The sequence below is a fragment of the Suricata suricatta genome, chromosome 9, assembly GCF_006229205.1.
Source record: "Suricata suricatta isolate VVHF042 chromosome 9, meerkat_22Aug2017_6uvM2_HiC, whole genome shotgun sequence".
NCBI classification, from domain to species: domain Eukaryota; kingdom Metazoa; phylum Chordata; class Mammalia; order Carnivora; family Herpestidae; genus Suricata; species Suricata suricatta.
In genome coordinates, this window is record NC_043708.1 from 25533261 (window position 1) to 25557199 (window position 23939).

At 45.5% G+C, this 23939-nt stretch overlaps 1 protein-coding gene across 3 annotated transcripts; it reads right to left on the minus strand.

The window, feature by feature from the left end:
* Positions 1-912: 912 nt before the first annotated feature.
* BATF (basic leucine zipper ATF-like transcription factor) lies at positions 913-23683 on the minus strand. Of its 3 annotated transcripts, XM_029951554.1 has the most exons (4): positions 23204-23683; positions 20405-20509; positions 10607-10664; positions 9329-9694 (listed from the first exon to the last, which is right to left on the minus strand). In XM_029951554.1, exons 1-4 carry the CDS (start codon positions 23264-23266, stop codon positions 9600-9602), a joined length of 321 nt encoding a protein of 106 aa, XP_029807414.1. In that variant the 5' UTR covers positions 23267-23683; the 3' UTR covers positions 9329-9599. The 3 variants fall into 3 exon arrangements, with proteins under 3 accessions (XP_029807412.1, XP_029807414.1, XP_029807413.1); XM_029951552.1 differs by lacking the exons at positions 9329-9694; positions 10607-10664 and adding an exon at positions 913-1472 and having other exon boundaries at positions 23204-23652; XM_029951553.1 differs by lacking the exons at positions 9329-9694; positions 10607-10664 and adding an exon at positions 10692-11984.
* Between the last annotated feature and the right edge of the window lie 256 nt (positions 23684-23939).

Consider the following 23939-nt stretch of genomic DNA (forward strand, 5'->3'; position numbering starts at 1 on the left):
TGCCAAAACTCGTGGGTTTGAAGACCTGACGACAACTCTGTGTCAATGAGGCACTACTGCCTTCAAACTGCACTCAAAATGGCGGCCTGCAGAACCCAATGGAGACAGGCAAAGCTGTGTGCAACTTTATCGAAGCTTCTCAAGGGAGGTGGAGTCTTTAACAGGACGTGTAGGTCCATTGGCAGGAAATTCCCCATGGACCTAAGCCTCGTGCTGCCCCTTGAGAGCATGAGGCAACCCTTCCCTGTGTTGCCCTGTGTCACTAGGACACCTTGCATGGGCCTGGCACGCAGTATTGGGAGGACCGGAGGAAGTGTAGTTGTGGAGGTGATAGTATCAACCTCAATGACCACTCCTCTGAATGGCACCTTTCACTGGTCCTTCTCCCTGTCTGGAGAGTGGCCTGCTGACAATCCAGGAAGCATGAGGCAGTGAGGAATGAAAGGAGGGAAGGTCATGGAGAGGTGACTGGGGGAGGAAAACCAAGAAGACACCTACAGGGAGGATTAAAGATGCTTTGAAAAAACCAGCTCAGGGCTCCTGGGTGGCTCAGTGGGTTGAGTGCCCAACTTCCTCTCAAGTCATGATCTCACAGTTCGTGGGTTTGAGCCCCGCGTCAGACTCTGTGCTGACAGCTCAGAGCCTGGAGCCTGCTTTGGATTCTGTGTCTCCCTCTCCCCCTGCTCCTCCCCTACTCACACTCTGTCTCTAGTATAAACATTAAAAAAATAAAAAATAAAAAACACCCAGCTTCCTACTTGTTAAGTAGGTTAACAAACCATGGAAAGAAGAGGTATTAGCAGGGTCTCCAGAACTTTAAGGGCTCTTGAGACCAAGAACAGAAGAAGGCCCCACCACAAAGAACTTAGACTTTCAAGGGACTGTGTAAAAGAAGAAAACTGCCTGCCAAACTGGGTTTTTTAATGAAATTTATTTAGAAAAAATAACCATACCCTGCCCTCCTCCCTCTGTGCCATGGGACTTGGGCATCACGTTGGATTTAACTCTGGATTCAACTCCCCATCCACATGGGGGCCCAGCACATGCTGACAGGCGGCCATGCCTCTGGGTGACCTCACACCCTCTCAGCCGGTACAGTCTTGTGCTCAATCCTTGTCCAGGCTTCTGCTGCCAGATCTCCAGAAGGAAAAAACACCCTGAGAAGAGAGGGCAGCCTGGCCACAGTCTGTGTGCCCCTCCTGAGGCCTGCCAGGCCAGCTGGGGGCGGGGGGCGTCATCTGCCCCCCACCACCTCTCGAGACTCAGGGCTGGAAGCGAGGCGAGCTGACGTGAGGCTGGTGGAAGGCATGGGTGCTGTACACCACGTCGGGGGGCGAGGGCGTGCTGGCCGCCAGCACCGAGCAGAGGGGCTCATGGCTGCTCAGCACCGACGTGAAATACTTCATCTCTTCTGTGAGCTGCTTGATCTCCTTGCGCAGAGCCGCGTTCTGTTTCTCCAGGTCTTCACTCTCCTGTGAGGGGAAAGATCAGCATCTGAGATTAGTGTCAAGGAAAGCACAAGATCGGAGGAGCGGGGAAGGGAGGAGTCCGTTTAGGTTCTCACCAGCACAGCCATGGGGAGGGGCATCGGTGAACTGTTCTGCACACGTGTGTGCATGTGTGCACATGTATTTGCATGTGTCATATGTGAGCATGGGTGCATCTCCGTATGCATGTGCATGCATAGATACTAGGTTGATCCCATGAAATTGCTGGAATTTGTCTGTTTTGACCTATAAAGATGGCGGTTCCATATGGTCCCGCCTCACAGAGGTGCACGCAGGAAAGGGTGTGAGTATGCTTCCTCGTGCATGTGTATGTGTACACGGGGCTCTATGAGTGTGCATGTGGGTTGAGAGTGGCGAGTGTATGTGAAGGGAAACAGGTTGGCGGGTTAGAGCCTGAAGAAATGGAAGAGAGTTTGTGAGAACAGCTTATTCTGATTTCACTCTTCTCCACTGTACGTTCTACCACAAATTCTCCTGGTGCTCCTGTGTCTGCTTTTAGTCTTCCAGAGTCCATGGTTAAGTGTCTACTTATACAGATTCTAGAACATTTAGGGATTTTACAAATATCCAAAGGTCAAAATCCACCAGAGCGTTTGACTCCACTCCATTCTGCTCACCGGAGAGCCTGGTTCACAGCTCTCTGGGTGTGTCCCACCCAAACGCGCATGCTTTTTTCCAGGAACACCTTTCCCCTGTTGCTTAGGAGCACTGTCAGATACACACGCTCATCAGGCACACTCTGGGTCAAGAGCGCTGATTACTGATCACATCATTAATTAATAAACAATTCCACTCTGCTAATTAGCGTTTACTGGAAAAAAATGCTACCCTGGGGAATTGCATTTCCAATGTGATTTTAAAAGTTCACAATCAAATTCCTGGAGGCAATCAAATAGATTGACTAATATAATCATTGGTGCCGCAGAGGATGGGAAAATGTCACTGGAGATGCAAATAAAGTATATTTCAGTTCAAAAAGCAACCTAGTAGCTGGTGTCCAGGTCTTAATTTTTCTAGTTCTGTTTGCTATAGGTCAGCATCTCCCTAGTTTAAGGGCTTCTGGAGGTTTCAGGCTCGTCTTGAAATCTAGAGATTTGAACCGAATGGGTTTGGGATTTGGGGTGAATTCTGGGAATTCACTGAATTTTTTTAATGTTTTACTTTATGTATGTATTTATTTATTTATTTTGAGAGAGAAACAGAATGTGCACGGGGTAGGGGGCAGAGAGAGAGAGGGAGACCCAGAATCCAAAGCAGGCTCCAGGCTCTGAGCTGTCAGCACAGAGCCCGATGTGGGGCTGGAACTCACAAACCCCAAGATCATAACCGGAGCTGAAGTTGGACGCTTAACCAGCTGAGCCGCCCAGGCACCCTGGGAATTCACTGAAAATTTTTAACAAGCGCTCCGGGTCATTCCAATGATCAGGCAAGTTTGCAAACCGGAGTTAAATACAATATGAGATTTGTTTTAGTTAGTCAAGTACTAATGAAGTTCCTAATTGCTAAATGCCTGACATACACTATGAACTCAAATGTCTGATGACTGACTGGCTGAGGACATCAGCCAGAAGTTTGCTGGCCTAGAAGTTGACTCAGAACTACGGTGGGCAGTGGGCAGATATAAGCTAACCTGCCACATAAGAGGCGCCTACATAACCCATCAGGGGCATGAGCTGCACTGAGAGCTAGGTACGCTGCCAACCGCCTTCATCCACGAAGCCAAGGTTTCTTTTTTAAGTGGTAGAGGAGTGTATGACTGGCCCTACCCATCAAGCCAGCTTCCAGCCGTTTGCGAAGGACAAGCATGCTCAGCCCCAGCCTGGCATTTCCTGTATGCGACCTTGAGCTAGAAAATGTGCCTCGGTCAGTCCCAAGGAAACCCCGATCTCTAAAATGGGGTGGGGGTGGGGGTGCTATTCAGACCCACGACGGTAGCACCAGAGGCACCGGCTCCCGCTTATCTTACCGTTTGGTTGTTTCCAGGCACGTCCCAGAGGCAGGGCATCCCCTCTTTACCGAAAGGTAAGAGAAAGCAACACATGAGACTAGGAGGGGGGTGGTTGGTAAGACGGGAACTGGGGGCCGGGAGTCCTGGCCCCTTCCTCTAGCCCTTTTCCTCGCCCCCTCTGAGAGTTTCCACTGGTGACAACGTTTACTGTAAATTCTGTGCTCTGAAGAGCCTGGGCAAACCCCGAGGCAGAAGGGAGGGGTAGGCGAGGCGGGCCGCAGGGACCAACCGCGCTCTGACCTTCTCCCCGCCTAGAGGCAGGCCCAGCTTTCGGGAAGTGACAGCAAGCTCTGCTGAGCGCTCTCTCTTTTCTCTCCCTGCCCCCCTGCCTTGCAGATCCCAGAGCTTTAGGATGGGGCTTCACAACCTCGGCTGCCTCTAACCAGAAAACAAGCCCCTGTGACAAGAAACTCATCTACCTTGGGAAGCAAGGCTGCTTCCTGCTGGGGCCCCAGAGAAACCCAGCGCTGCCAGCCCGATACGGGCAAGAGGAAGAGTCTGACTTCCCTTGTAGAAGGAAGTGGCTGGTCTGGGGCCTCCTCCCAAAATGTCCCCACCTGCCATTGCTCTGTCCACTTGGACCCTCCCGGGGTCAGTCATGCCCTGGAAGAGACTCACACAGGGAAGACTGGCAAAGGCTGTTAACTGGGAGGTACAAGGACCACGTCCCCTGACTTCCCTTAACTTCCAGTGGCAGCGAGAAATCTAGGACCCGGTGAAGGGCAAGGGGGGAGGCATGTTTGGGAAGGAAATGCTGGCCTCTCACACGCTTGTCTCTGCTGCAGTCAGGGAGAGTGAGCTGGCATCGGGGCTCCCCTGTGACCCCCTTCCCACGTTTTGGAATTCACTTAGGGCCTCAGGCTCCTCACCGTAACCCTGAGATGGACGTGCTGAGGCCAGCTGTTTCCATTATTCCCACCTTTCAGATGAGGCCAACTGAGACCTTGGGACAAAGCGACCCCAAATTCTCTCTCAGAATGATTTCAGGATGGTGGCAGCAGCCGCTAGGAGGAAGGATTTTGAGATTTTGCCTCAAGACATTTATTTTCTCAGAGGTCCAGACCCTTTAGTGATGGACCCAAAGCCCCATAACCACGTAGGGGCAAGAGCGGGGTTTGCTGTCCTCAGCCCCTCTCTTCTAGCGCTCCCAATGCTCCCCCCAAGAGACTGGAAACTTAAGTTACCAAAGGTCTTTGGAGATCACTGAGAAGTCTTCAACTGCCCTACAGTCGTCCAAGAGAACACGAGGTCTTGATTTTGGTGATCTTTAGACACCGCACTGGAAGCCCAAGTCAATTACACTTCCCAATCACAGAGCCGATCATCTGCCTCCTGCCCAGGGTTGGGAGGGAATCATCTGTCCAGCTACTCCTTTAGAGGGCTCAGTCAAGGCCAGACCTTCCTCTACATGCAGCGTGAGGTCCAGAACACACAACAACAGCGGGCTCCATCAGCAGTAACTGGGGGCCGGGGTCCTGGCTGGGTGAGCCCCAGTTCCTGTTGGAACAGCAAGACTGTGCCACAACAGTGATTCTCAGCCTTGGCCACACATGGAGATCAGTGGGACCCCCCCCCCCCCCCGGGGAGCTTTACCAATACTGGTGCCTGATTCTGATTTAAGCAGTTTCGGGTGAAGCCGGGGCGTTGGGTTGTTAAAGACTCCCAGGGGATTCTAATGTGCGGTGAACACTGACAGCCATTAGAAGGAACCATTAGCTTAGAAGATCTCCAAGGCCTCTTCAGCTCTGGAATATTTCAGCCTCTGAACTGACTACCTGAGTGTATTAACCTCCAACCCTACTTGTTGGGAAGGGGTGTGTGTGAGTGTCAGGAAGAAGGTAGTTGGCGGCAGAGGGATGTAGACCCAATTTATAGGAGAAAAATTAGTGGAAATCAAATTTTTTTTAATTTTTTATGGCTTTTATTTATTTTGGAGAGACAGAGACAGTGCGAGCAGGGGAGGGATAGAGAGAGAGGGAGACACAGAATCCAAGGCAGGCTCCAGGCTCTGAGCTAGCTGTCAGCACAGAGCCTGATGCGGGGCTCAAACCCACAAACTGTGAGACCATGACCTGAGCCGAAGCCGGACACTTAGCCAACTGAGCCACCCAGGTGCCACGGAAATCAAATTTTTAAAAGAATAATCTAGGGGCGCCTGGGTGGCTCAGTCAGTTGAGCGTCAAGCTTCAGCTCAGGTCATGATGTTGCATTTGTGGGTTCGAGCCCCACGTCGGGCTCTCTGCTGACAGCTAGTTCAGAACCTGGAGCCTGTCTTCAGATTCTGTGTCTTTCTCTCTCTCTGACCCCCCCACCACCCCTGCTCACACACACACTCTCTCTCAAAAATAAATAAAACATTTAAAAAATTTAAAAAAAGATTAATCTTGCTTGGCTTAATAACTAACATTTATTTTATTTATTTATTGAATGGTAGTATGTATCAATCACTTTTTAAAGTATTTTAGTTACTACTGTATTTAATCCTTGCCACACCCTGATATGGAAGATAATGTTATGACACACATTTTACAGAAGAGGACAATCTAAGGTAACAGAGAAGTTAAGTAGCCTGTTCAAGGTCACACAGCTTGTAAGTTGCCGCAGCAGGACTTGAATGAGGCAGTCTGGCTTCAGAGTCTGTGCCTACCACTTTTCTCTTGCCTCTGACATCTGTTTAAATCTTATGATGTTTGGTAATTATCCTGTGAGGCCTCAGCCCTGCTGGCTTTCCAATTTCATCTTCCCTCTTTCCCCACTCCTTGCAAGTCCAGGCGATAATGTGAAGTTGCTTGATGCCAACCCTCTCATGGACTATAAGCAGCTCGGGGGTGGTTAGTGAAGAGGCTTTATGGGGGTGTGGGAACATTCTGGGAAATTCCCTCCTGGAGGGGCTGAAAGGGGGTCACTCAAAGAGCTCTTGAATGATGGGGAATCCCCAGGCAGTTCCCTTACCCACAGGGAAGTCAGTCAGGACCAAGACCAAGGACAGGCTCTTGCCCAAGGCTCTGGCAGGGCCCCTCCAGGCATTCTAAACGGGGCTCCTTCCTCCTTCCTTCCAGCTCTGGTTTACTGGTTTAGTGCCTTGACCTTCTCCTTGAATTTTCCAATTACAATTTCCAGAAGAGTGAAAATAGTCCCTGTGTGTTCCTCCGCAACAGAACATGTATTCGTTTATTGATTGGGTGACCTTTTAGCCCCCACCTACACTTAAACTTGACACTAGCGTGTGAAGTTTATCCCTCACACCGAGCTACGTTCAATGCCCTGCAGTTACCATCCCCGTCGACCAAATGCAGACACAGGACGGCGCCGACCATTGCGGAGAAGTCTGCGAAATGACCAGTAAGGCGTTTCCGAAGCCACGGTAGGATGTATGCCTACCCCGCCGACCAGTCTGGGGAAATTAGCCCTAACTTCTGTTCCTCACCCAATGAAGAGAAAAGAAGACTCACTAAGCCACAGGTCTTTGCACTGAATAATGTACAAGTCTGATTCTGGAGAAATGTTTACTTTCTTGCTTCGTAAACACCTCCCCAAAGGTTTCCTCTAGAGAGGCTAGAAAAAGAATTCACCAAATGCTCAGCTTCCCTTGCAGCTCTCGGCATGACCATGTGACAGATTCTGACCAATAAGGTGTAAGCAGAAGTACCTGGGGGTAGAGCTTCCCTTTCTAACTGAAAAAGCAAAGCCTCACCAAGACAAAAGCCACCCTCCCTCAGTACAGATTGATGTCTGGATGTCCAGCAGCTATCTTGCAGCCTTGAGGATGAAAGCCACATACTGAGCATGCCTGCACAGAGACTGAAGTAGCTCGGGTCTTTGATAACATTGCTGCACTAGCCCTGGTCTGTCCAGTTCGCATTCCTTGTGATAGGACTCCTTCTATTACTTGTAGTGAAATACAATCCTGACTGGTATCGCGAGTAAGAAAGTTTATCACCCGCAAGCCCAATTCCAAAACACTACCAACCAATAATTGCCATGAACACAAAGGTTTGAATTTTTTTTTTTTTCTGAAACCTGCCAGGCCTCTGGGACAGTGTCTGGGTAGAAACTCCCCACTACTATACCAAAGTCACTCCACACATTCTACCTCATGAACCTGACAGGCCTCAAATGTCACTGCTCCCCAGTTCTCAACCTTGGCTGCATACGGAAGTCACCCGAAGAGCATCAGGAAATCTTAATTCCTGGACTTCACTCCAGCGAGAGGTTCCAATTGGATTGTCCTGGACTGGGGTCAGGCACCAAGACTTTAAAAAACGATTCCCAGGAGCGCCTGGGTGGCTCAGTCAGTTAAGCAACAGACTCTCAATTTTGGCTTTGGTCATGAACTCCCAGTTTTGTGGGTTTGAGCCCTGCATTGGACTCTGAGCACTGACCGCATGAAGCCTGCTTGGGATTCTCTCCCTCACTCTCTATCCCTCCCCGACTTGCACTCTCTCTGTCTCTTTCAAAATAAATAAACTTTAAAAATGCTTCTCAGGGGCACCTGGGTGGCTCAGTCTGTTGAGCATCCAACTTCGGCTCAGGTCATGATCTCACAGTTTGTGAGTTCAAGCCCTGTGTCAGGCTCTGTGCTGACAACTCAGATCCTGGAGCCTGCTTTGGATTCTGTCTCTCTTGCTCTCTCTGCTCTTCTCCTGCTCATGCTCTGTCTCTCTCCTTCAAAAATAAATAAACATTAAGAAAAAAAATTTTTAATGCTTCCCAGGTGAGCAGTTAGCTTTCGAATCATGTTCATAGCTGATTCTTCTTTTTAAAAATGTAAGATTAAAAATATAGGCAGTGCTTAATTATATTAAAATGTATTTTAGATATGTATAATTTTTATTAAATGTTTTTATTTTATAATATATAGTATAAACAGCATAATACAAATAACTTTAGGGAAATGGGAGAGTGTTTCTAAGTCAAAAGTATTTTCTGAAAGTAAATGCCTATTTAAGGCAAAGGCCTTACTATCCCTTTGCTATTATATCTGGTGAGAACAATTTCAAGTAGCCCAGAACAGTTCATTTTTATGATGGAAGAGCCAAAGGTAGGACAGCTATTCGAATCTCACTAATGATAACTTGATTCAACCAGTTACCCGTTAGATTGTTGAGTTCCATGAGGGTCTATCACTGCCTTCGCTGCTTTGCCATTGTTGACTAGGACTGTGCGTGGCACATAGTAGCTGTTCAATAAAATCATGCTGCTTACTGCTAACTTGAACTCTTTAATAATTTACAAAACCCTGCTTATGAGGGTAAGTAGATTTGTTATGTCCATGACATTTCCAAGGGAGTGTTTAACCAAGCATTTAATAGCTTTTACAGCTTCAACTTTATAACTAGGATAGTTACAAATGAGTGGAAGAGATTTACTTTTTTAAAAAGGCCCAGGTCAAATCCCTACTTAGCAACACTTTGGTTCTGCAACCTGAACCTATGAGTGGGATTAGTAGAATGAACACCATTTTAGAAACCCTGCATATAATTTCCTCAGGTGGAACTTGACTTTCCCCATCCATACCAAATACAGGAGACTCGAAAAGCTATCTTACATTTTTGTAAGGAAATGCCAAGCACTGTGCATTAAACAAATGAACAAATACAACCTTTCCTCAACGCAAAACAGAACAGAACAAAAGCAGTATCATTCTGCTTTGATACTTGCTCTGTCATTTAGCTGTCGAACAACCCAGCGAGGCGCTATTGCTTCCCATTTCGTAGATCAGAATTTAGGTTCAGATATATCCCCCAGGCAGATCTGAGTTAGTTTTGTTGACTCCCCCCACCCCAGTCCCCGCACCTACCCCTACCCCACCTCCATCTGGCTCCTGCTCCCTGCAGAGTGCTCCTTCCTGAGTTCCTTCTCATTATCTCAGAGGCCCGGGCCCACAAGGCATCTTTCCGACCCTTGACTGGCCACACACAGCTGGGCCTCAAGGTTCATCCTTTCCTCAGATCCTCCCAGTTTCCTTCTGTGACCACTATCTGTCAAGGCTTCAGACAGACCTTCCCTGCTCACTGTCCCCACCCCATCTGTCCCTTAGTTACATTCAACATTGCACTTCTTGATTTTCACTGAAGTACTCTTCACTTTATGTGATGGGCAGGTTCATTTATCTGCTTGTTTTCTTCTTCTTCTTCTTCTTCTTCTTCTTCTTCTTCTTCTTCTTCTCCTTCTTCTTCTTCTTTTTTTTTTTTTTTGGTAACGTTTATTTATTTTTGAGAGAAAGAGAATGTGAGTGGGAGAGGGGCAGAGAGAGGAAAACACAGAGTTGGAAGCAGGCTCCAGGCTCTGAGCTGTCAGCACAGAGCCCGACATGGGCATCGAACCCACGAATCGTGAGATCATGACCTGAGCCAAAGTCAGACTCTTAACCGACTGAGCCACCCAGGTGCCCCTATTTGCCTGTTTTCTAGTGTGACTTCTAGTTGAAGGCAAGGTCCATGAAATCAGGGACTCTGTCTTGTCCCTGCTGTATTCTCAATGCCTAGAACAAGTCATACCTGGCACCTAGGAGGCTAATACATGCTCGGTGAGTGGATGAATTATTTCTGCTAATATCGGATCCAGTACTGGGAATATGGCCTTTGATTTTATAATTTTCTGGACCACTCCACCCCTTTAGCAGTAAGGCGTGTTCTCATATCAGCCAAGTACACAGAAAATACTTTGGTTAAAGGATCCTCCATTGCAGGAAATTGCATTTTGGCCTTAGAAACTAGTCTGCTCTGTCTGGCTCTGAACTTTATCTTACTTTTGAATTCTTATAGGAGCCCCAGGTCACCTTCTTTGATATCCTTAAACCAAGAGTGACAAGACATGTACTGGGACAGTTCCAGTACCTACCTGTTGTCCCAGTGCAATTCTTGCTGGTGCTCTTTTCGCTTCTAAAACTGTTCCCGTTTGGAGGACAAATAATAAGATTTACTAAAACTTGACCCCCAAATTCTAGCTCAATGATATCATCTCTGTCCTTGTCCTCACTGCCCTCCGGAGTTCACTCAGATCTCCATTTGGCCATTTTCTTATGTTTTTAAATTTTAAAAAATGCAGTATAACTACATTTAAAGTATTTTTAAAAAATCATACCCACCCATGATCCTAGTACTCTTAACACAACTGTTTCCGTCTGCACATGTCACCATCTGGTCCTTTTTAAGAAACACAAACACTCATTTGCATAAAATCTCAAATTGTACATAATACAATTCATATTTTGCGTTGTCTTAACTTTGTCACCTCTACATAATCACTATCATTTTTATTGGCTATGTCATCAAATGGAAGATCCACAATTTACCCCAAAATGGTTGTTTAATGTTGGACATTTTGGTTGCTATCAAAAGGTTGCTCTTATAAGTAATACCGCAGTGAATATCTTGTGCGTGCTGGGTCTTGTTCAGTTGTGTCCTAGGATAAATTTGTAGGAGTGAGATCAGCAGGGCAAAGGACACAACCAGTCTTAGACCAGTTCACGATTGTATTACAGTAAAAGGATGATGTAAAATATACAATGTTACCAGTGGTGAACACAGGTGTCAATTTCACTGTAACTCCATTGGCATTTAGGCACTATAATTTTAAATAATTTATTTTGCCAGTTAGCCTTTTGGAGGTTTCTTAATTTCCTTGTAATGCGACAAGTTATCCATAAATAAGGAGGAAGAATTTTCTACTTGTCTGTTCCTTAGAACAGCATTCTCAACCAGGGACAATTTTGCCCCCCAGGGGACATTGGATGAGGTCTGGAAATATTTTTCATAGTCTCAGCTGGGGCGTGAGGTGCTGCTACTAGAATGTAGGGGTTAGGTTTTACATTTTACGGTGCACGGGACACCCCTCCCCCAACAAAGAATTAACGCAACCCAAAATGACAGTAGTCCTTAGTGTGTATCATCTTCACAATCAGAATAGAAAACTGGGTTATTTTCGTTTTGGTAGGAAAAATGTTACGCAAGTTTTCTGTTCATAGCTTCTGCCCACTTACCTATGGGAGTCTTGATGTTTTTCTTAAAAAAGGATGTCCTTTCTATGGTATAAATATGAAATCTGCATTTATTTAATTTGATGCAAGTATGTTCCACAATGTATTACTGTCCTTTTCATTTTGTATTACAACTTTAAGAGCTTTTTAACATAAAGAAACATTTAAACCTCAGTCCCTCTCAACCTGGACTCTCTTTCTCATCTCTTGCTGTGCATGCTTGGATTATGTTGCTAAAGATTGCTAGGTCATTCAGGCCTTCTGGTTAATGGTTTACTTATTGGCTTACCCTTTGCAAAAGGACAGGTAAGAGCAACACCTGCATAATAAAATCCTATTCAACAAAGTGGTACAAATCAAAAGCGAATGGTGAGCAGGCAAGAGGTTTGGGGTTTTGGGTGTCCTTGAGAAAGACCTCAGTGCTCCCACTGGTCCCGTGGCAGGTTGGTTTACAGCATCTTTGAGTTTTCTTTTTAATTCTGTGATTCTATAAACAAGGGGATATGACCATAATTATTGGCACACACACCCCCCCGCCCCCTCCCCAGCCAAGCTACTGTGTGGACCCATAATGATACTCTCCATATAATGATATCCCACAATCTGAGGAGGACTTTGTCCTGTGGAATGACTCTATGCTCCCTAGGAAACAGGGTGTTAGCCTGAGTCCTACAGAGGAAACTAAGAAAGTCCCCAAGGAGTTTGGGAAAGGATTTTTTGGTGAGACGTTCCCATTCTTTTCAAGAGAAAGAAGTTTGGGTGCCGCCGAGGACAGCTCTGTGAAGACGTCTGTTTGAATGGGCACTGTCAATTTGTGACCTGAGACCTGTAGTCTCATTTGAACAGAAGTTCTTTATAATGTCAAGACTGGTATGGAGCTGGCGTCCTTTTACATATGCCTCCCAAACTTAGCCACACGGACCTATCATCAGTGGTACGAGCATTGAGGAGAGGTAGATTGCCTTGACGTGTTTTTCTTTCCCAGATGAAAATAGTCTACATTGTTTTTCTGATTTTTTAAATGGTACACATTCATCACAATTTAAATCAATACAGAAAAATACTAGAGTAAGATAAGCTACTCAAAACTCACGACTCAGAAGTCAGCGCTATTAGCATTTTGGAGAAAATCTTCCCAGATATCTCTTTATGTATGTATGCAAACATGCCCCAAACCCACACAGTTTACATTAGAGGGATTGTATCCTGCACACTCTTTGTAACTTGCTGGTTTTCCCTCAGCTTTGTCAATGGCATCTTTCTGTGATACAGATATACATAGTCATTTTTAGTGGTAGCATAAAATTCTAGTGTCTGCGTGTATCATAATATGCTTGATCCCTATTGTTGGGCTTCTGTCCAATTTTAGGGTATTGATAAAGTGTTTCCTGATCATGATGAACTGAGTATCTTTGTGCAATTTTTTCTTCAAACAAACAAAGTGGAATTGCTGTGCCAGAGTATTCTTAGGTGAGGTGTTAACGTTTATCGCTACACAGCTTTCTTTTAAAAGGGTTTCAATGGATATGTTGATATATTGCATCAAGACTACTTTCTTGACTAGGCCTAATAATGAAGGAGGAAAAAGTGTCAATTTTGGAGGATGTTGCTTAAAGAACAAAAAAGTAAAGTCAGGAAGAGACTGAAGGAGGCTATCAGAGATGAATACAACTTCATATGGGTCCGAAGGAAAGAGGCAGTGTAGCACAGTGGCTAGGGAGATGGGATCTAAGTCAGGCAGACCTAGTTACGAGCTGTGTGACTTTGGACAAATTACTTAACCTACGAATTATGAAATAAGGTTTCTGTGCAGGTTACATGAGATACTACAAGTGGAGCTATTAACACCCAGCGTCTGGTACATAGTCATGCATTTAATTAATGTGTTCAATAAAAAGAAATTCATAGCACTAGCGGGCCAAGAGAAATGCCCATTTTCCACAGATGGCTCACTAATTTTTATTGAATTTTTTTAAGGGCAGAACTAGTCAGATATTCCTTCTGTGTTTAGTTTTTGTTTTTGACCTATGGCTTCTCTAGGCAAATAAACCTTATGGCTCGGTCTTCCAAAGAAAAGAAAGAACTCCAGGAGTGAAAAAGAACCACAAGGAGCTTTCTCTTCCAGTCCTCCCCAGAAGACCAAGAACAATAGTGACATTCTAAGGACGCCCAGGGGGTTGACAACTTTGCTGAGTTGCTTTCCCTCCATTACTCGAATTTCCTCTGATTGTAAATAACTTATTTCTCACAGCATCAGCTCAAAGCTTCATTTCACGCATAATTTACACTCATGATGTTTGTTATATATGGCATTAAAGATATACCCTGGAAACTGTCAACCTTTTTCATTTTTTAAACTAGACTCCTGCAGGAGCCTGCCCCAAGAGAGCACCTTTCCTACCCCCAGCTAAGGGAGTGCCCAAAGTTCCAGCATTCAGATTTGGCCCTGCTCCCCTACCTTGCTTCCAGCTCCATTCTTGGGGCCAGATCTGACTTGTCAAAGGCATAGCTCTGCCCACCATCTCTTCTATTTTTAGCCCTTTCATGAACAAAGCTTCTCAGTTGATCTCAACTTTCTTTTCCACTGACCCAGGACACGGACTTGAAATCCTTCAAGCCGCTACAATCAACTAGGATGGCCACACAAGTGACATTGATTTACCATTCCTTACAGTGGTTTGTCTAGTACAGTAGACATTAGGGTTACTCATTATAAATCCCAATAGTTGGTTCTCCCAAAGGACTGAGATATTTAGGTAAGATGCTCAAGAGATAAAATGTCACAGAGGAAGACTATTCAATGTCTGAAATCAAACTTAGATAAGAAATCATCCTCATGCATATGTAGTTATGAATGATGTTGAGAATGTAAATATGTACATTATAAAATTAAAGCACACGATAAAAAACATCCAAACTCTATAAAAAAGGGAAAAGTGAAAAGCATTTTTGTTTTGCTTTAGATCTTTCATTCTACTTTTCAGAAATAAATATTAACTTTGGGGGACAACTCATTTGAAAAAGATTAAGTTGATACACATGCACATGTATGGTTTTCTTTTTATTAAAAACCTACATGGGAGCAAACTAGGTATTATGTTCACCCCTTTTAACTTAAACATATAGAAGCTTGATAATCTTTTCAGATTAACACATTCGATGTAATATTTTATTTATTTATTTATTTATTTATAAATATTTTCCTAATGTTTATTTATTCTTGAGAAACAAAGAGGGGTAGAGAGAGGGAGACACAGAATCCAAAGCAGGGTTCAGGCTCCGAGACATCAGCACAGAGTCTGACGTGGGGCTTGAACCCACGGACCATGAGATCATGACCTGAGCCAAAGTCAGATGCTCAACCAACTAAGCCATCACCAACCAGGCACTCCTTGATGTAACATTTTAACAACTCCATAGTATTCCACTGAATGGACAGCTATAGTTTATTTCATTAGCTCTTTACCAATGAATAGTTAGCTTGTTTCCAGTCTTTACTATAACAAACAAAGCAGCAATGAGTGTCTTCACATGCACATCATTTTGTAGTCTGTGGGCATGTTTGTAAATAGACTCCCAGATGTAAAATTGCTGACATTTTACATCTGAGTAAAATGAGTTACAGGATATCTGCCCTTGTAATTTGGATAAAATTAGAAAATGTAGTCATGCCCACATATCCTACTAGTAGTGTGTGGTGGTGCCTGCTTCTCTGTTGCCTTGGCAACGTGACATATTAACAACATTTTTTTGTCTTTGCCAGTCTTGCAGGGAATCTTACTGTTGCTTAGTGATTTCCTTCCCTAATTGAGGTCTAGAATCTTTTCCATATTTATTTCCTATTTCTTTCCCTCTTTCTGTAAATTGCCCATGTATAATTATTGCTCACTTTTCTTTTGGGTTGTTAATCATTTTCTTATTCATAAGAGCTCTCATATGTAAAGCAAATATGCCCTTTTGTGGTCATATGTATTGCACATATTTTCCCCAATCTGTGATTTGTCTTTGATTTTGCATATAATATTTTGAGCTATATAGAAATTTTCACTTTTTATGGATAAGGGTAATATATACCGGTTTTTTTCCTTTATGGTTTCAGGGTTTTGTACTTTACCTGGAAAACTCTTCATTCCAAAATAATTTTTCAATGCTCTTTTTTCCCCAAATTTCTTTAGTGTTTTGTTTGGTTTTTGCATTTAGTCTGTGTGCGTGTTGTATGAGAAATGAAGACTCTAGATTTCTTCCCCCTGAAATGGGTAGTCAGTTGTCCCAATTCTACTTACTGAATAATTCAGCTTTCTTTCACTGGTTGAAAAGCCATCATCAATATTTTGCATTTGCTCTGGTGTCTAGTTTTTAGGAATTGACATATGTATTTGGGTCTTTCATTTCAGTTTGTTTTGGGGTCTCTTTCTATATTCTGTTCTGCCCAATGTTCTGTCTTTTCCAGATTGTTTTGATTTCTATATTTGTAATTCACTTTAATATCTTGCTCAGCTAATCTTCTTTAATTGCCCTCCTCTAACATTTTTCTGATGACTGTCACATGGTTGTTTTTCACTAAGAAGTTAGAATAGCTAACCTAAGTCTCCTTTAACTGCCAAAAAGTCCTATTGGGTTTTTAATGGGATCACATTAAGTTAAATTGATAGATTTATTTAAGGAAAATTGCTATCTTTACATAAGATGTATCTTCCCACTTATTTGAGTGTTTTTTTTTAAATCACTTAGAATAATTCTAAAGTTAAAAAAAATTAAGCCCTGCATATTTTTTGTTAAATATATTCCTTTCTTCCATTTGTCATTGTTGGTATTTTATATATGTATATGTAAAATATATATGTTTAAAATATATATTTATGTTTATTTTTTTAATGTTTATTTATTTTGAGAGAGAGCATGCAAGAGAGTGTGAGCAGAGGAGGGGCAGAGAGAGAGGGCCCAATCTTACAAATTGTGAGATCATGACCTGAGCTGAAACCAAAAGTTGGACACTTAACCAACCGAGCCACCCAGGCACTCTCATTGTTGGTCTTATAAATGGAATCTTTCCTCCCATTAAATTTTCTAATGGGTTATGGTTTACATATAGGAAAGTTTTTACTTTTTTGTGTTAACTTCAAAAGCTGACTGGATTTTCTTATCACTTGTAATAGTTTTCAGCTGATTATCTCAAATTCCCTTATTAGCTACTGATGTCTTTTAGAGATGAACTGGTCCAGTATGTAAATGAACTAGAATTTAAATAAAAACCTTAAAAAAACTGTAATGAAAAACATTAAAAAGGAAATGAACTGGTCAAGATGTGCCTTTCTCATTTTTAACCAATGCATCTACTACGCCTAACAGATTCCATAGTTGTCTGCAGAAGGAAAGGAAATAAGTGTAGTGGGGCTTGTGTAGCAACACCCAACAAAAAAGAATTAAAACAGAATGTCAACTCTGTTTGTTGATATCACAATTATGAAAAGAAAGCACCTGAGGCAGTTTACATGAAGAGTAGTCAATGCCAGGGATGTTATAAAATTGGCATAAGATCGAACAGTTGTGGAAAGAGGCTCCTTCCCTACTCTGCTATTTTAAAAGCAACCAGTGTACAGTGTTTTGGTGTAAGCCATTTATAGGATAGATACTGAAAATGTTAGATAGTAAGTATCCCACACTCTCACTGCAGAAATGAAGTAATGCTTTTGGTATTTTAAGAGAGATAATAGTGGCAAAGCTGAAACTGAGAAAATGACATTGCCCCAGGGTCTGGGGCCAGCACAGTAATACAAGCATGGATCTTATTCGATATAGTACCTTCAGCAGCTGGTCTTTAAAACAGTGGTGGATGGGTCTATGTCTATGTCTGAAGGCCAGAGAAGGTTCCAGAACCTCAGAGTGGGAAGCCAAGCACAAACTCGAGTAAACCAAGCCCTCAACCTTAAGAATGCTAGTGGTAAAACAGAAGATTTTCTACCTGAACCATAAACATAATGAAGAGGATAATGGATGGAGAAGATGGGTGATTACGTCTGAGAGGAAATGAACATTTCAGACCATGGCCAAGCCCTCTGTTTGATGGTGGCAGATTTATATTACATTGCTGCCCAAAGCTTCCATCCAAAGTTGAGAAACAAGTTGCAGTGACTATAACCCCCAGGCTAGCTCCGGAAATCTGTGTGACCTATCCACCAGGCAAAAAGTGAACATGACCACTGTCGGGCTCAAAAGAAAGGAATGGGGAGGAGTTTGTCTCCAGATGTATGTGGGGAAGATAGGAAGGAACATTCTAGAGACTGAGGCTGGAGATGTGGGTGTGGACGTGGTGACTGCATGACTTGGGGTCCCCATGCACCCCAAACCCCAGAGATTCTCTCACTCTAGCCATGGCTAAATGGCCAAATCTTCTGGTTCTGACTCTTGCCTTACAGAGAGACAGAGAGGAGAGAGAGAGAGAGAGAAAGCTGTGTCCATTGGAAGCTTTGCCATAGCAAAGAAAATATATGCCCGCCTCACTGATGAGTCCCCCTGGGCTTGAACCAATGAGTTGAATTTACAAGGAAACAGTGGTGCAGCTCAAGACAGGGATGACCGCTCTGCTCACGTCAGAAGAGAAGGTGCTCTCCGACAGAGGTGAGGAGGCCTGTGTTGGGGACCATTTCAGTGGGGTGTGTGTGTGTGTGGCGGGGCACATGTAGAGGAGTCTTAAGCATCAAAAGTGTGTCTGAACTTTACAGCCCTTAAGAAATCTCTCAGCCTTGAGATTCTGCAATTTATACATAATCTCAGTTGTGATTATTTAGCTTATATAATTATTATTAACATTACTCTTATTATACTTAAAATTTTTGAGTATTATATGCCAGGCAGTGTGTTGGGCTTTTTAGATGCACTATCTCTATGAGGCAGTTACAGTCATTTCCCATTCTATAGATAGGAAAACTGAGTCTAAAGGAGGTTACCAACATCTCTAAGATCCATCACACAGATAGCAAGGGGCAGAGCTGGGATTCAAACCCTGTGCTTCTGACTGCACAGCCATTGAGCTATACTTAATGCCCACTTTTTTTTTTTTTTACTATTGCAAACTTATAAAGCTTATAAATAGTTTTACAGTCTCAGGACATTGTCTACTTATACAAAAAGGAAGGCTTTATCCATTCCCATTTTTTGATGTTTATTTTCTAAAGAGAGAGAGAGAGCATGAGAGGGACAGAGGGACAGGGAGACACAGAATCTGAAGCAGGCTCCAGGCTCTGAACTGTCAGTCCGCACAGAGCCCCACACGGGGCTCAAACTCGCAAACTGTGAGATCATGACCTGAGCTGAAGTCGGACGCTCAACTGATAAAGCCACCCATGCGTCCCTATCCTTTTCAATTTTTATTTGTTTGCTTGCTTGCTCTAAAGAATATTGAATTAGAATCAGAATCTGATAGACCCAAGTGGATGGTCACAGATTTTCAAGCTTAAAATGGTAAACTGGAGTGTGGTAAGAGCTTAAGCCATCATGAAATCACAGAGAACACATAAGTACCGGGGTCACCAACAGCTTCACATTTAGATGGCAGATCAGAATTATCAAAGAGAAGCAAGAATTTGGTGCTCATTCATTTTTTTTTCAACTGAACAAATATTTATGAACTGAAAACGATGTTGGAATGCAACAGAAGATGTCCTGAATACATTTCTTACAAAACACAAGCACCCGTTCAGAGATGTTGGTGCAGACTGTCCCCTGCTTCCTTACCAAGCTAAAAGAAGCATCTCCCCACCCCCCACCCCCGCCTAAACTACATCTTACTCTTTCTTGATAAAATTAAAACAACTATTCTAACTGGCTGGTTGCCATGGTGATCTCTCGAATAAACACAATCCTACTTATTTTGGGTACCCATTGCCTTTTTTACCACTGAAAGGAATTACTAGGATGCTCGAGGTTTGGGAATGGTTCAGGAGGAAGGCTAGGAAGGCCAAGCTGCCAGAGGAAGGGATGAGGGGATGGAAGAGGAAGGAGCCAGGGAAGAAAGAGCTGGTGGACTAAGGACCAAGGGAAGGGGCAGAATGTAGACAGGGAAGGTGGTCAGGTAGGTAGGGGAGGCAAGGAGGAGCACTGCTCCAGCACCCAGCCAGAATTCAGAAGCATTGATCCAAGCCCTTCTCCGCCGGTGGAAGTGCATTGCAGCATCACCCGAGACTCTTGCCCAAGCCACGGGTCAGGGGCTTCTCTAGAAAGCTCCAGACTGGAGGCAACTCAATCAGGATAGTGATCATCCCAGATAAGTGTACTTGAAACTGCATCTTTCACAGATCTCTTGGGATATCATGGAAGCCATTTCAAAATAAAACCTTAGTGATGGTCAGGAGAGTGGAGTAATAAGGTGCAGCCCCCCCATGAACATCCTAGCCCCAAATGCACGGACCAAGGTGGCAGCCAACTGGCCTCTAGAGGATGGGACCACATGTGATCCTAACACTGGGATCGCAGGCTCCCCCAAAGTGCTTAATACCTTGTAAATTCCTTCCAAAGACAGTCGTACCTTCTGCAGGAGGGGAGCTCTGCAGAGACCTGAAGCTGTCTCTGGCTACCCCGTCTCTGAGCAGGCAGTTTCTGGTCCCACCCAGCCCTCCTCTGGGCCTCGCACGCATGATCAACTCATTTACACTTCATGCCCTCTTGGGGATCAGGAAGAAGGGCTCATTTCTCTATCAGCCCCATGGCTCATGCTCTGCTATAAATTTTCTCCATATACTCATAGGAGAGCCTCTCCTCCACACGGCACCTCTCAGCCCTGCCCCACCACTCTCCCTCCCTACCACATCCACATCCACACGCAGACTCAAAGCTGTGGTCCAAGCATCCATGAGAGGTGGGGAGCAAAGCCTAATGCTCAAGAGAATAAAGAAAGTTCTGAACACTCACCAAGTGCAAGGTGTCAGCCTTCTGTGTCTGCCTCTGGCGGCTCTTCTGGGCAGCAATGCGATTTTTCTCCCTTCTCTGAACTTTTCTCACATCATCAGACGAATCCTGGGAAGCGGACAAGATGGGAGTGGGGTGAGCGTGCTCCTCTCATCTGAGCTAAAGCAGGTTCTCATGCCGTTTGGCATCTGTCCATCCATCCGTGTATTTTTTCATCTTTTCATTTGTGCCCATTCACCCGCTACTTACCACAAATCTGAGCCCAAAAGAGAATCCTTTCCCACGCTCTGTCACACTCCCTCACATCTATTTAGGTATTTTGGCCAAAAGCTACAGGAAGAAGAAAAAGACCCTGGGGCCTAGAGAGGGCTGTATTTGGAAAAAATCGGTTAAGGCGATGAAGTGTGTTTCAGCACTCCCCTCCTCTTCAGGGCTGCTCCACCCTTACTCTTTTGGGCCTAGAATTTTCTTGCTGTTTTATTTCAAAACTTCGTTGATACCTACTATGTGCCAACTTCTGTGAAAGTGCTTTTTCAGAGATGCTCTTGCTTTAAAATTTTTTTTAATGTTTTTATTTATTTTTGAGAGAGAGAGCAAGTGGGAAAGGGGCACAGAGAGAGGGAGACACAGAATCCGAAGCAGGCTCCAGGCTCCTAGCTGTCAGCACAGAGCCCAATGCAGAGCTCAAACCCACGAACTGTGAGATCATGACCTGAGCCAAAGTCAGATGCTTAACTGACTGAGCCACCCAGGTGCCTCAGCGGTGCTCTTACTTAATTCCTCAATTCTGTGAAGTTGGTATTATTGTTTCTATCTTACATGTGAGGAAACTGAGGCTCAAAGGGCTTGCTGCTAAGTCTGATGCCTTTCCAAGCCACTCCCTGCCCCTCACTGGTTTGTACCCATGTGACTTCTGCCACAGCACTGGGCTGAGGTCCCATCCCAGATCTGCCTCTCTTTTCCCCTGCATTCCTTTCATTATGCTCAGTGACCTTGACATTCCCCATGGCCCAGAGCACAATGCCTAAAACAAACTAGAGGCCAAGAACAGTTTTAATGGTGGAGATCACCTGGCTGTGGCAGGATGTGGATGGGTGCTTATGAGGAGGGAGGACCTCAGGTGTCCTCTAAGTATATCCCACAGGTGGGCATGTCCTCTCCTTGGGCAGAGAGGTGAGCTCCAGCTACCCAACAGGTACTGCAGGATAAGGGTAGGAGTCTGAGTAAAACCCTACTACCACCCCTACCCTGTCCCCTCTCAGGCCCACACAGGACAGAGGGGCACTGCTCCTGGGGCAAGACTCTGTGCTCTCCAAGCATGTTTCTCTTACCAGTGTGCCCAACACTTCCAGGCCATTGCAGTAGGAGGGCATTGGGTTAGATAGGAAGGAAGTGCTTTTCTAGAAGGGGCATGGCGAACCAGAGTACCATGGAAGCCATGAGTAATTTCCTTCCTAAGAAGAGTACAGACTTCCAGGCAGCCTGTGTCACCCTGATACCATCTGGAGCCGTGGACTGGATCCTTTGCCCCCATAGGTCCCCACTGTGACTTCTCCCAACCTGCTGCTCTACTGGGCAATATTCATGACCCGTGCTGTATTATATGTTTATGTGCTTTTATTTCGGCTGCAGCATCTTGAAAGCCCTCTTGGATATCTGTGCTAAGGAAAGAATGTGGCTTTTAAACCACAGAGTTGGGGGGAGAAAATTTCGATCCTTTGAGGTACTGGGTGAGAATGAAGAAGTCTTTCTACAAACAGGGATGCCAAGGAATGTGGTGAAGAGAAAGCTCCAAAAGTGTTGGGGCGGAGCAGGCAACTGGGGGGCTCAGTTGGTTAAGCAGCAGACCCTTGACTTTGGCTCAGGTCGTGATCTCACAGTTTGTGGGACCGAGACCCGTGGCAGGTTCTGCACGGAGGGACAGTGGGCTGAGCCAGCTTCTGATTCTGTCTTCCCTCCTCGTTCTGCCCCTCCCCAGCTCATGGCTGTAGGCCCTCTCAAAATAAATAACCAAACTTCAAAAAAGTTAAACAACAACAACAACAAAAAAGCTTTGGGGCAGGCAAGGTGCCTTTTGGGGGGGGGGTGCAGGAGGCAACCCTCAAACTGAAAACTTTTGACTTAGAAGTCACCATCTGGATTCCAAAAGGTTCCCACACTCTCTCCCTGCATCACTCCCCAGAGCTGAGCTGAGCTGGTAGCGATTTCTCCAGCAAGGTCCAGTACTGCCTGCTGACTGATTCTTTCCTCCTGTCCAGCGGCCACAGGGGAAAGACGCTTCAGCTCCAGCCTCCCTCTGTGCTAGTAGATTCTTCTGCGTCTGCCCGGTCTCCTCCTTCTAACTTGCTCTTTTTTCTTCTTTGCTTTTCCCTGACGCTTCTCTGTCTTGCCCTGATGGCTGCCTCCCTCGAAACCGGGCTGGGAGTGCCAGGGGCCTCTGTAAGCGGTGCCTCTCGGGGCTCTCCTGCCTTGGAGAGAAAGGTGGACCCTGTCCTTTGAGAGACCAGGGTTCTGTGGTGCACGTTCTCCTCCTGGCTTCCTAGAAAGCTTCACCGGGTGAGGGCCCAGGTGAGGTGGAGGCAGAGAGAAGGGGCCGCAGTGGGAGGGGTGCGGGGTGAGGGTCTGTGCCAACAACTTCATGGCAAAGACCGCGTCGTAGTAAGTCTGACAGTGCTCCTGCCACCGGCCACCTGGTGGCTCCTGGGCTCCCTGGGCAGGCCCAGGAAGCCTGGCCCTCCAGCTGCCCGCTACCCCCACCCCTGCAGAATCAGAAGGTGGGCGGCGGGGAAAGGGGGACCCTACCTGTTTGCCGGGGGGAGGAGAGCGGCTGAAGCTGGAGTCGCTGCTGTCGGAGCTGTGAGGCATGGCTGCAGTCTTCCGGGCTCTGGGCGCAGCCTGTGGGCTCTCTTGTCACCAGCTGGCCTCCCTGCCTGCCGGCTCCCAGGCCACCAGCCCACCCCCCTGCACAGGTCCCTCCTCCGCCGGGCCTGCAGCCTCCTCCGAGCCCCGCGTCCTCCTCACTCGGGGGTGCAGAGCCACTGCTCCCCGCAGGGACATGTCGCTCGCTTTGGGGCTCCTGCGCGCGCGCTCTCTCTCTTGTGGTTTCTGGTAACTCACACTGGAAGTCACATGGGCGGAAACTTAAACAAGTTAGAAGTTAATTTGAGAGAAAATACATATCTGGGAAAAGACCCACAGAATTATATGAAAGGAAGAAAAAAAATACACAAAACCCCAGATACCTTCCGACTGTTTGAAACGCAGAACGGCTCTCTTCAATCGAAGGAGATAAAAGAGAAAAACAGCCAAGGCAGGGAAAACCCCAGCCAGAATTAGCAAGTCCGGCTCCTGTCAACAGGGCAGAGAGGAGAGGGAAAGAGTTTCCATTGTCAGCCGACTTGATTTTTAAACCAAAATAAAGCACCGAGACTGGGATTTCTTTCTGGTTTTTACCCGAAAGCAGGGACCCATCCCGTCCTGTGGCAGGCCTTCCTCACCCCCCTGCAGCCGGGTCCTTCCTGACTACCGCACAGAAGAG

Coding starts and splice junctions, on each gene's coding strand:
- BATF (XM_029951552.1), bottom strand. CDS start 23,266: ATGCCTCACAGCTCCGACAGCAGCGACTCCAGCTTCAGCCGCTCTCCT. Junction 20,510..23,203: donor CTCCTCCCCCCGGCAAACAG/GTAGGGTCCCCC, acceptor TCCGCTTCCCAG/GATTCGTCTGATGATGTGAG. Junction 1,473..20,404: donor AGGCTGACACCTTGCACTTG/GTGAGTGTTCAG, acceptor TTCCCCTCACAG/GAGAGTGAAGACCTGGAGAA.